The following is a 12028-nucleotide window of genomic DNA, read 5'->3' on the forward strand; positions in this document are numbered from 1 at the left end:
CAAACGAAAGGTTGGTATTATGTCAAGGGTTTGATCATGACTGAGTCCTGGCCTGGGTTACTGCCCCAAGTTCATTAGACCCTTCTTAAAAATGTGTTATTGCTAACAAAAATAAAACGGCACCACTTTTCATAATTTATTATATCCGACTTTTGACAAATGGAAAAAAAATGTACAAGACTAAATGGTGGGTGCATTAATGACATATTTCCTTACAATTAAGTGCAAGCATTGATTTAGTGATTTTTAAAACCAAACACTAATTAACTTGTTTTATCCAATCATCTCCACTTCCTGATAGAATCCCAGGTGATGACATCTCCACATAGATGCTCCTGTGACTTAACGGAAGCCTAAGGCAGGTGCTTACTGTATGATGGGGGGGGTCCTGTGAGGGTGAGGGGATCAGCAGCAGTCTATGGAGCCTGGGTGGTTCCAACACCGACTGCATTTGCATAAGCTGACAGTAAACTGACAACCTGCCGGGTTTCTAGAGTAAGTCTGACCTCAGTCAGCCAGTCTTCCACAACTCTCCTGGCCTCTCCCCTCAACTGGTTCACCAATTTAGCTGCTAACTCCAGATTTCCATGCTCCAAACAGTAGCTTGCATACGACAGAAGCTTGAATGGGTCTAAATCCTCACTACATAGCTGAGAAGGTGGAGCTTCCTCTTTCTTTTCAAACAGCAGCGCAGCTTGGATGTAGGATAAGAAATACTGGTACAAAGAGTTATGGGATTCATCGATGAGGGCCACCTTGCGCGCCAGTGGTCGGATGGCATTGAATCGGGCGCGAAGGGAAGCCTCACTGTACACACCGCGCTGCAGGGATTCTTCAGGAAAGGCTGCTGACAGAGCCAAAGCGAAATCGTCACTGGGGCAGCTGTCTTTCAAAGCCCGAACAGCGCCCTCTAGAGGCACGGTGGGGGCCTCAACATCCGCAGTCTTTAAGGTGTAGTTGAGAGCATCCACGGAGATCCAGAGGTGATGAGCTTTACGAGCTTCTTCCTCTGCAACCACATGGCCTGCAGGCGAAAGACCAGAGATTGTGCCACGTTATAGGAGGCAGGAGACGTCCCAGCAACCGTGGTGCACAGTTAATCACAAAGGTGTTTTGGAATTCACTAGAACAGTTGATGCACAAGTCTTACTGTCTATGGCTTCTTCCACCCCCTTCAGTCTTGCATAGGCTGTGTTCATGTCCAGAGTAAAGTTATCCAGCTGCTCCTGGCTGAGCTGACGGAATTTGGTCTCCTGTTCGAGCATCTTACTGCTCAAGACCTGATCACACCAGTAGAGGTGACCAAATTAGTAATAGAAAAAGAAGAGCCACGTCTTTTACGTCAACCTCCAGCAGGTTTTAGTTCGGCAGCAAAGCCAGTCGATGCCTACATGTTAATCATTCAAGTTTACTCGTCATTACCTGTTCAGCCTCAGATCTCAGCTCCTGCTCCTGGACTTTAATCACGTCACGGACGTGGTCGGTGTGAGCGGCAGCTTGGCGCCGGAGCTGAGTTCTCATCTCTGCCTCCATCACTTCCCTCAACTCAGACAGCTACACACACACAAACACAGTTCCTGTCACACTGACAGCAGTAGGAGACACATTCTAATACTGGGTGGAATAAAAGGAAGATCCCTTCCTTTTACCTTCCTCTCCTGCTCCAAGCGAGCCTCCTCCGTGACGTGCTGCAAGGCAGTATTGACGGTTTTGCTCAAGGACTTTTGGTGCTCTAGTTTCTGCTGTTCCAGCGCTGCATCGATGTGGATCTGTTCAGTCACTCTCTGCTCAGCCAGCTCTCGGTTCAGCTGGTCGATGCGACGGTGTGCGTGGGCTATCAGAGCATTCAGGTCATCCTCCGACAGCTTACCAGCTAACAGACAAAACAATGTTCAGCATCATCATGAAAAAAAGAGCACAACCGTGTCCCAATTCCTGTAATTCTTATTACAAAGCAGCCTTACTGTACATAACTGTTTTACTCAATATTTGGTTTATTAGCCATCAAAATTCAGCCAATACTGCATCTGTGTGTAGTCTTACTGAGTCCCTTCCAGTTGGCCTGGATCTCTGGAGTTAGGCTGCTTACTTCCCTCTGGAACTGCTGTTTGGCCTCTTTAAGCAGTTCACTGTACTGGGAGACAATTTTAGCTTCCGACTCTGCGGTTTGAACCTGCGGGCAGATGTGCACAAAGGGCTTGATGAGCTTTGATATTGCCTACATAAGCAGCATTGTGTCAAGAATCTTTCATACTTTCGTAACCACTTTGTCCAAGTCCACCGTCATGCTGTGGAGGTTCTCCTCTGCTGCTAAAATCAGAGGGCGAACAGCAGCTACCTTCATCTGCTTAGACTTATTGATTTCAGCCTTGAGGTTGGACAAGACTTCACTACAGGAGGAGGGAAAAACAAGTAGAAAGAATAGAACAGAACCTCAGTGGAGTCAGTTTCAGGCCATGAAACTATTCAGTCATTTTTGCATCTTTCAAATGAATGAATGTCCCGGGTTAAATCACTGATTAACATTTGCATGTAATATCTTACTTGGCTTTCAAGAAGGAAGCTTCGGCAGCATTAACTGCAGAGGCTCGAACAGCGACAGCCGCTTCAACATCTTTCCACTGGGCCGACTTCTCCGACTCTGGATCCTGGTTTTATCAACAGAAATTACACTTTGTTAAAAACGTGCAACTGGCAAATTTACTGCAAAATATTTTGCCTTACTTATTTTATTACACATCATTTGGTGTATGATGTTGAAATAAACTGACTGATATGAACCAAACATTAGTGTATAAGGGGACACTTTGTCACACTGTCACCTTAGAAGACATGTACATGACTTGAACAAAATGTATTCTTGGTATAATATTTCCATGTAGCTGCATGTGCAACAGGATGAATATTGTATTTAATGTAGCACACAGAAATGATTCATAAGTTACTGATCACACCATCGTCTCCTGGTGATCTGTGGTGTACCTCTGCCTCCATAGCTGCCTTCAGTTTGTATGTGTGCTGTGTGATTGCTTGCACAGCAGCCTCTTGAGCGCCAATGGCCTGTAGCGTAGCTTTAGCCGAGCTAGCCAGTGACTCTTCAAGATTTGCAGATACAGCTGGAAAACACAGACGTGAATGTGAAAGCTCGATGTAGGAAGCAACAACAAAGCAGAGATCGATCCCCTTTATTACATTTAGGTAGAAGCTTAGATGCTTGAACAACCATTGATACAACAAAAATCCACAGGGTCCAGGGAAGAAGAAGTCAGATGTAATATGAGAGAGTAAACTTCAGCATTATTGGAGACATTTTCAGAGATCTGGTCCATCTGCAGCTATTTTCCTTCCAAACCTAAGACCACACATCCCATTAAATATAGACTTTCTGCCTGTTAGTGTTAGTCCTGCCAGCCTACCTGCGATGATGTCCTGTTCCTCCTGGTTTTGTTGAGCTATCCTAGCTGCCACTTCTTCTGCGGGACGTTCTTTCAATATTCCTTCTGCCACAGCAGCCTCCACCTTAGATTGGACTGCAGCTGCCTCTGGAGTCTTCGGGTGATTATGACAGTCCTTGCACTCATCTGGAAGTACAAAGACAGCTCTTCAAACCCTCAGCATATTATGGTTTTCAGAGCTGAGGTGTCACACCAGTGGTACGTCCCCGTTTAAACAGCAGTGAGCAAAAACACTTCTTGATTATACATATCTAAAAATGTCCTCTGAATGAAAATTAGTTACTAATTAAAAATATATCAGTAAAAACTGCCCAAGTGGCCATAATAATAGTTACAGTCTACACGATGTATACATACACTGACCATGGTTACCGTCCCAGACTGGGAGAACCAAGGGTCTGAAAATTACAGTTTACAGCATGGAGCTGTGTGACCCTCCCAATATATTCAGAGCATCGCTGATGCAGTGGTCAAACTGGATTTACACAGCAGCATTACCATCCACCACAGTGGCTTCAGCCTCAGGCACTCCTGGCAACACACCTTTTAACTTAACACACCTTTTAGATTTATCCCCCAGTGCTGACAATTAATTACATTTGCATGAACCAATTTAACCCACTGTCTATTTGTTCCACGATATAACCAGTTCATTTATCCTCTGTTCCATATCTTGTCCCAATTAACAACTTTATGTATCCTCCTATCCAGTCCTAGTATAACCAGACCATTTAATCTGTCTGTTTCACTATAACCAGTCCATCTATTATCTCTTAAAAAGTATTACAGGTCAATGTATTCTGTCTTTTAAATCATTAATTTCCCCCCCCTTTCTGTCCCACCTGTCCAGTCATCCTCTGTCCTAGGCCAGTATAACTACCTACTTTATCCTCTATGGTCCATGTTCCACTAGGTTCTATGTTCCACTCCATTTAGCCACTGTCCCACATTAAAAAAATAGTTTCATAAATATTCTTCCAGTTGCTTTCCAGTGTAAATTGTAAGCATTCATTTTTAGTTCTGGTATAATACTAAACAAAGATATATAGCATTAATAAACATTAATAAACACACTGATTTGGGTTATTTTTGCACGTGTTGGGAAGATGTCATAGACCGACTCCTCTTGACATCTGAAGCTTCCAGGATATCATGATGGGATACAGAGCACCATATGGACACCAACCCAAGAGAAGTTTGTGTACCTTTGACTGTTGCCTCTGTATCACAAGGAGCAGGGACTGTTGGGACCTCACTAATAGCTGAGATGATGTGTGTTGCCTCTACTGAAGCCTCTGGATGTAACAAAAATACACAAGGATACCAATTTGGCAAATTGAACAGATGACACAACATGCATATGTGAGATGTCTCTGAGCATCAATCAGCATGCATGAATTCAAAGAGTGCAATCTAGAATGAGAACAACAGAAGATGAGGGTGACATTTCATTTAACTGCTTGTGTGACACAACTCAGTGGCTTCCACACATGAACGAGAGCACATCAGCATGCAGATGGATGATGGCCTTGATCCAGCTGCTAAAGCAACTTAAGAGTTTCTACGCAAAGAGATGAGCAGCTTTTCATTGGTCACTTTGTTCACCTTATCTCTACCTCAGAAGAGCAAAACTGAAGATGGAAAAAAAACAACAACAAGCAGCAACTGAAGGTGGCTGAAGGTAAAACCGAACAAGCCCAATTCCCTGAAATCCCCTTACAGAATATTATGAAGTGACTTTAATGAGCAGAAACATACCCTCTATAGTCTTTGCAGGCTGAACAGGACTCTGGTCGGGTGCTGGACTCTCCGCCACCTTCGCCTTTTGTTTTGTCTTGGCTTGTTTTTCCATCATTGAGGGAGGCTGCACCAGTTCAACCTGATTACCGGTAATAGAAAAAGCAGCCATTTGTGTCCCATATACATGTTTGAAACACAAAGAGCTAATTCTAAATTCGAAAGTGTGAAACTTTCTATTGACCAATTATATTACTGAATTTACACCAGGTATATATTTAGGCCTGCTCCCGTTAGTATTTCTGCAGATATGAAATGTGATACAGTGCAGTCAGGATGCTACAACCCTCCACCAACATTTAGTGTTTGGCCTTTGCAAAACACTAAAAGAAAAAAAAAAGAAATAAAATATTCTCTAAATCAACCTATGCTTACTTAGAGCAGAATGTAGGAGTCACTTGCGCCTGTTGTGTAATATGTATATTGGGTTAAAAATGTCTTAAATCCTTCAGACTATGATTTGTTTTGTTGCACTCAGGACTCGGTGGTTCTTTTTTTCCTACATAAAGAAAAACTAAAGGCTGAAATTATATAGTTTACATCTAGATATATATTTTTTGACTTTTCATTATCAAATATTAAAGAAAACAGATCTCATGTGTTTTGTTCTATGCACTGAAACATATTCAAAATAGAATTTATTGGCTTTATCTTTAAGTCAATTTTTATTTTCTGAAAACTAGATGATTTTCCCACAGTTGATGTGCTCCTGATGTCTCTGAGGAAATGCAGAATTTGTTCAAAAGACATCAATTGTTAAAAAAAAATAAAAAAAAATCAACACACACACAAAAAAAACAACATGCGGACCTGCTTTCTGATCGGGATGCCTCCATCTTGTGACGAGGGTCCCAAGGCCAGATTAAACAACCAGTCAGAGTAAGGAACATTCTTCTCCACAGCTGCTCTGAATTTATGGTCCCATTTGGCATAGATGATTGTACCTCCGACGCCGCCACCGACAGTCAGCACAGTAGCGGCAACTACTTTTGCTGCACTGAATCAAGACAACACAGAACAATCATGAGACGAGAGCAAAAGGTAAATTCAAAATCCGTTGAAATTCAATACCATTACTGCAGCTTCTAAAACCCCTGATAATAACAATAATAGCAGTGGTGCCTGATAACGCAGGCAAAGAAGTTCAAGAAACCAAGGTGTACAAATTCATAAGGATGTTTAGGAGTTTAAAGCTTTCTGTAAATGTATCACCTTAATTGTATTTTCTTTGGCTAAATTTCTAAAATATCTAAACCTACCAGAAATTCTCCAGGGTTCCCATTTTTATATTTCATTGTGTTAATAACATGACCATCAGAAGATCATAGGTAGTGTGTGTGGGTGTGTGTGTGTGTGTGTGTGTGTTACCTGTTCCCGCCTGTACCCGCTGTGTATTTTCGGCAATGTTGCAAGTTTATGACACTATTCCTCCCAAAGTTCTTCTAGAATATAGGAAACATAAAAGGGGCAGAGAAAGACAAAGTAAGCTGTTGGAAAATGTATTTACAGATATTTAAAACAAAGAGGACCCTGGACCTGGACTAGCACTTCTACCCTCCATATTCGACATCTAATGGGGAAACTAAAACTGGATAATGGTACCCACAGGTTGGAATAAAAGTAAACTCTTTAAGCTTTTAAAGTAGATACGCATGGTATCACAAGTTTATCTCAACCAACTGTACCAATCCAGAATCATTAGTGATGCTTGTGACAAGCAATGCTGTATGCTACCATGACATGTCAACTCTGCAACCTAGCGGTTTTATTATGGGGGGAGAGATGAACGATAGGAAAAACCAATTAATATTGTGCTTGATAAAAACACACCAGTGCAACCAAAGTACACAGTATGTTCACAACCCCGGTGAGCATTTTTCAAGTGAACAAAATTGCAGGATCATTTTCTGAGATCGCTACCCTGACCTCCTGACACATCAACTATTTAGAGTGACTGATATAGCATTAGATACCCGTTACTATAAATGAACAATTAATCACCAAAACATGTTTAATATCGGAAACTTTCGTGTAAGTCGTGACAAGAAAAATGTTTTGTTTTTTTCCCATTATCGCATTTTGCTGCTAAAGATCCAACCTTGAGCCGTGGGTCATGTACGGTCAAAATGGTAGCTGTTAGCATAGAAGCTACTTCTACCGGTCCGTCCTCGTCCGCTTACTTACCCGAGCAGTGTGAACAGTTCCTCTCAAACAGGCCCTCAGCATGGTCTTTATTGACAATATTCCTCTAATTTGCACTTAACAATCAAACGTTTCTACTCTATTTAAAGACAGACAGAATACGTCACTCTTCTTCTTCTTGGGCCTTTTCACTTTTTCTCCGCTTTGGTATATTGTTGGTATGAGAACACAACTGATGGTGCGTTACCGCCATCTACTGGACGTTCGTGTGAAACAGAAGTGCACGCAGAATGAAAACAAAGCAAAACAATCTTTCCTAGTTTAGAAGCCAAACACTTGTTTGTAAATTTTAATAGTATGGTTTATTACGTATAGACATAACAAAAGGTTGGCTTGAATTCGAACACATGACTGAGCCCAGGTTAGAGTCAAACATAATATACATTCTATACAATTTCCTTGTATTTTACTCATTTATTGATGCAACAACCACTCATGCTACTACCCAGTTGTTAGTGAAATTTATGTCTAAACATTACATATTATAAAATATTAAATTCTAAAGCTGGGATTATGTAAATGTTCTATTTATCCACATGGATATGACTTGAAACTATAACTTAGAATCACACAATTAAATTTAGTTTTATTTGAAATTATTTTCGGTCCATAAGAAAACATGAACATTTGAAAACCAGTATAAAAACAAAACAAATTCTTTAATCATTTATGTTACATACTCAAAAACATATTTTTTCTAAGAAAAATCACTGTTCATTTTTCAACTTCAAACATGTTCTTTCCATGACTTATGTCCTCACAGGAAGTTGACTTTTACATTAAGCGTCCACTTAAAATCCCATCATAAAAGAAGACTCCCTGAGTGAATTTGTAATCGGTTACAATATATATGTTTAAGGAAAACAACTGCCAGCTACAAGATGCATGTGTGTAGAGGCACGATCTATTTTGTGTAAAATAACAGATTGCGAGATGTGTGTAGGGTCTTCAACATTTACGAGTTATGACATTTCAAGCTCTGCTGCAGATTCTGTCTTCTGTACTTTAACTGGAGTGCCAGAACAGTCTTCCTCCTGAGCAAAAAAAGAAAAACAGAAATATAATTACCATTTACCCGATATCAACCACAGACCTTAAGGGCTCAACCTTTGACGTCAGATTTAGAGCTTTTGAGGACACATGTAAACTTTCAAAGCCAACATTTGCTTGACTGACTCTTATCTTGCTTCAATGTTTCAATAATCATAAAGTCAAGAACACATTCTAACAGGACGTGCACTATGTGAAGATATCCAAGGTAGTTTTCTATGTCGACTGGACTGGGTTTCTTCTCAGTCCAGTTGACATAGAAAACTACCTTGGATACAATGACCTGGATGATTGAGAATCTACACAGATATGTAAAGATACTTGACTTAAGATGTGATGTGAAGACAAAATGGCTAAAAAGTGTAATTCTCCAAATGACCTGTATGTCACATTTCATTGAACATGCACAGCTCAGAGATCCTTACCTCCACTGAAATTCGATGCACATTAACAGATGCTGGGGCACAACTGGGGTCTGACAGGACTGGAAAGTCCAGCTCAATATCCATGATATCGTCAAGGCCCAGTTCATCGCTGCAGGAACATGACACACAGAGTGAGTAAAGGTAAGTGTATATTTTTACAGCTCCTATTTGAGCCTAGGAGCAAAAGATGTGTGTATATTTGTCTAACAGTCAAAAGTCTGCAATAACGGATTTGTGCAGCTCAACATCCCCTAGAATAAAAAAAAAACTAACCAGCAATATCATTACCAAATCCTCAATTAACATTTTTCTTACTTTCTATACCAATGGTGGTCACCTTGCCTATTATTTTTTTTAATTAATGAGACACTAATGGAAAAGCCAGGTGTGAGGAATTAAATGTTCCGATGAGTTTTACACTGATTGTCACGATGCATTCATAAAATCGGCGTCCGACGTCATCATTTTAAAAGCCATGGTGCTTCAAGCAGGTCTTACATGCTGTCCGTTGCTCCGTCCTGGCCCTCCTCTGCTGGGGGGTCCCATGCGTGTAATTTCACCTTCCACAGTTTGATCTGTTGGTCCCAAGAGCGACGACTGTATTTCCTAAACTTATTTGGTGTCTTGGGGTGAACACCAGGCTGACGCATGTGTCTGAAATTCAACATGAAAAAGCTTTGTTAATCTCCACCCCTTCACACTGACATGGAAAACAGATCAACAAAGAACAGGAAAAAAAATTGTAACCTACTTTGGGACTTCTTTGATATATCGGTCATAGGCAAGTGTGTTCTTGCCATAGTTTATCTGCTTCTGTCGCCGTAGCAGCACGGTCTCGTCGGTCTCCATGTTGTCACCCTCTCTGGAGTCACAGCTAAGGAAGAAAGAAAGGCTCAGTACACAATGACAAACTTCAAAGAAACAATAGTTGATTGTGCATTAAACATTTTATCATTTTCAAGTACAACACCGATATGAAACTGGTGAAAAAGCATACCTTCCAGAGGAGCCAGAAGAAGCCTTCCTCTCTCTATGGGCGCCTTCTGCCCCCAGTATTCTCCTCCTGTAACTGTAACACAGTCAGTAACCATTGATTAACAGATTTCAGACAGGTAATTCTATGATTAGAAAACAGAATCAGGAGCTAGTTTAGTTACCGCTGCATGTCTCTCTGCACACCTCTCCGCATCTCATCATCTTCCACCTGGCTACCCCAGTCCGTCCGTCTCTCACTACAGCGGGACACTGGACCGGTGCTCTCAGGTGTGGTGAAACTGAACAGAAAACAATTAAGAGGAATGTCAATTTACCTTCCCCCATATGGACAAATTAAAATAAGTCATGTTGATGTATTTGTTGACTACAGACGAGTATGAGATTATTCACCATTTTGATTAGGGGATATTTACATCTGGGTTATTATGCAGTCCCATATTTCATCTTACCTGGAGTTTCTGTTGTCAGAATATTTAGTGTTCTCCCTCTCCTCACACTCTCTGTCTGTGCGCAGCATCCCATCGACCCCTCGCTTCCTGCAGTGGGTCCAGCGAGATGATCCATACCGTCTGCAAAAGCCCAAACAAGCATTTTATCAATTTAATCTATAGTCAGCACTAATCAAGACAACTCAGATATGCTGTTCACATCTCCTAAAAGAACATTAGGATCCAGTGGACAGTCATTAAACTACCACCACGCATAACTTAAACTAAAATGTCTTCCTCAAAACTCATGTTCTGGGCTTGAGTGCATGTTTTATCTAATCTGTCTTTCCCCGTACGATTATCAGATAGACAAATTATTAAAAATGCACTTACAAAATAAAAAGAGCTGGTCTGATATTTAATTAAACGGTGCACCCTGAATAAGATAAAAGTTCTCCGTTTTCCATAGAACATGATGATGTCGACGATTATTATTGGGACAAATATCCTCACAAGTTGCTTTATTTTTATTAAATGCATTACTTCAAACGTGGTTAATCAGCCCCGCGTACCATGAATAAATAAAAAAAAGCATCGTTTAGACCATCTGCCTAATTGTGTACTGATCAAATTAATTCATGTAGCTGTTTCGGAACAAAGACGGAAACCTATTGATACCAGATCGTTCAGACTGGCCAATCACCAATAATGTCACAATTTGGCATAATGAAGTAACTGTAACAAATAAACTAAAAACGCTGTATGTCTGCGGTTTTTAAAAGCATTTTATTGCCCATTCGCGTGGAAATGTGGCCAGTTTAACAGTTTCTCCCGCCACGAACTTTCTACTTCCGCCAAATATTTTTTAAGTTTCGTAAGTCGCAGGACAAGAAATTCTCATTTCTATTCAAAGAGAAAGCATTTGATAATATCGACAAACGCTTCTCATCCTTTAATGATCGATTATCAAATACATCTTCATTGTCATTTTGGTTTGTTCGCTAAGTGGAAGAACTACAAAGATTATTTTGGATCTTGTTAAAGCTAAACCCGGAAAATATTAAACAAATTAACTTCTGGAACACGCAGACAGGTTGTGTTTTGCTTTTAAATAATACAATAGCTTTTTGTAACAACCAGAAACATTTGTATGGATTTAAATCACAAGCTAACCTCAAACCAACGCAAGAAGGCACGCGAAAGTTGTTTTAGTAGAAAAAGACAGTAGAAGATCAAAATGTACCCGTTTCCCTGTTGGTCGTGACGAGTGTCAGATCGACTGTCTTGTGTGCGACCAGACATTTCTGCTGCTAAATGTTTCCTCTCTTCTACTTCTGTGATAGTTTGGGAGGATCTGAGCACAAAAAGGCTACAGTGATCCGCGCCAAGGCTAAAAGACGCGGTACCCCAAAACAATACAGCATCTGACGTCACCGGAACAGGCGGGGCTTGTTTGTTCTCCGCATCACTCGCCACACCGCCACCTAGTGGCAGGGTCGGTCTGGTTCAGTTGCTCATTCCCACCCTCCATCAGCAGCTACTCCTGAAATTGATGAGGCATTTTCTCCTCATCGACATCACTTTCTTCTGATTTACATCCTCCAATAAGGCAGAAAATGACTGGTCTGTGGACAGTGGTTTTGCCACTGCTGGGTTTGGACCAGGGGAGATGCAG

General features: G+C 41.0%; 2 protein-coding genes across 5 annotated transcripts; both read right to left on the reverse strand.

The window, feature by feature from the left end:
- Positions 1-123: 123 nt before the first annotated feature.
- On the reverse strand, positions 124-7621 carry immt (inner membrane protein, mitochondrial (mitofilin)). 3 transcript variants are annotated; one of them, XM_003970091.3, is made up of 14 exons: positions 7437-7621; positions 6621-6694; positions 6063-6249; positions 5214-5334; positions 4661-4750; positions 3417-3581; positions 2983-3116; positions 2545-2648; positions 2255-2390; positions 2044-2173; positions 1650-1873; positions 1423-1554; positions 1151-1280; positions 124-1024 (listed from the first exon to the last, which is right to left on the reverse strand). In XM_003970091.3, the coding sequence occupies exons 1-14, from the start codon at positions 7476-7478 to the stop codon at positions 417-419; spliced, it is 2277 nt and encodes a 758-aa protein (XP_003970140.2). In that variant the 5' UTR covers positions 7479-7621; the 3' UTR covers positions 124-416. The 3 variants fall into 3 exon arrangements, with proteins under 3 accessions (XP_003970140.2, XP_011608683.2, XP_029703646.1); XM_011610381.2 differs by lacking the exon at positions 4661-4750; XM_029847786.1 differs by lacking the exon at positions 3417-3581.
- A 232-nt stretch (positions 7622-7853) lies between these two features.
- On the reverse strand, positions 7854-11792 carry slbp (stem-loop histone mRNA binding protein). 2 transcript variants are annotated; one of them, XM_011610380.2, is made up of 8 exons: positions 11597-11792; positions 10375-10494; positions 10087-10203; positions 9927-9992; positions 9681-9803; positions 9428-9583; positions 8930-9038; positions 7854-8488 (listed from the first exon to the last, which is right to left on the reverse strand). In XM_011610380.2, exons 1-8 carry the CDS (start codon positions 11653-11655, stop codon positions 8417-8419), a joined length of 822 nt encoding a protein of 273 aa, XP_011608682.1. In that variant the 5' UTR covers positions 11656-11792; the 3' UTR covers positions 7854-8416. The 2 variants fall into 2 exon arrangements, with proteins under 2 accessions (XP_011608682.1, XP_003970141.2); XM_003970092.3 differs by having other exon boundaries at positions 9927-9998; positions 11597-11791.
- Positions 11793-12028: the final 236 nt, after the last annotated feature.

Source organism: Takifugu rubripes, chromosome 14 (assembly GCF_901000725.2).
Source record: "Takifugu rubripes chromosome 14, fTakRub1.2, whole genome shotgun sequence".
Lineage (NCBI taxonomy): Eukaryota > Metazoa > Chordata > Actinopteri > Tetraodontiformes > Tetraodontidae > Takifugu > Takifugu rubripes.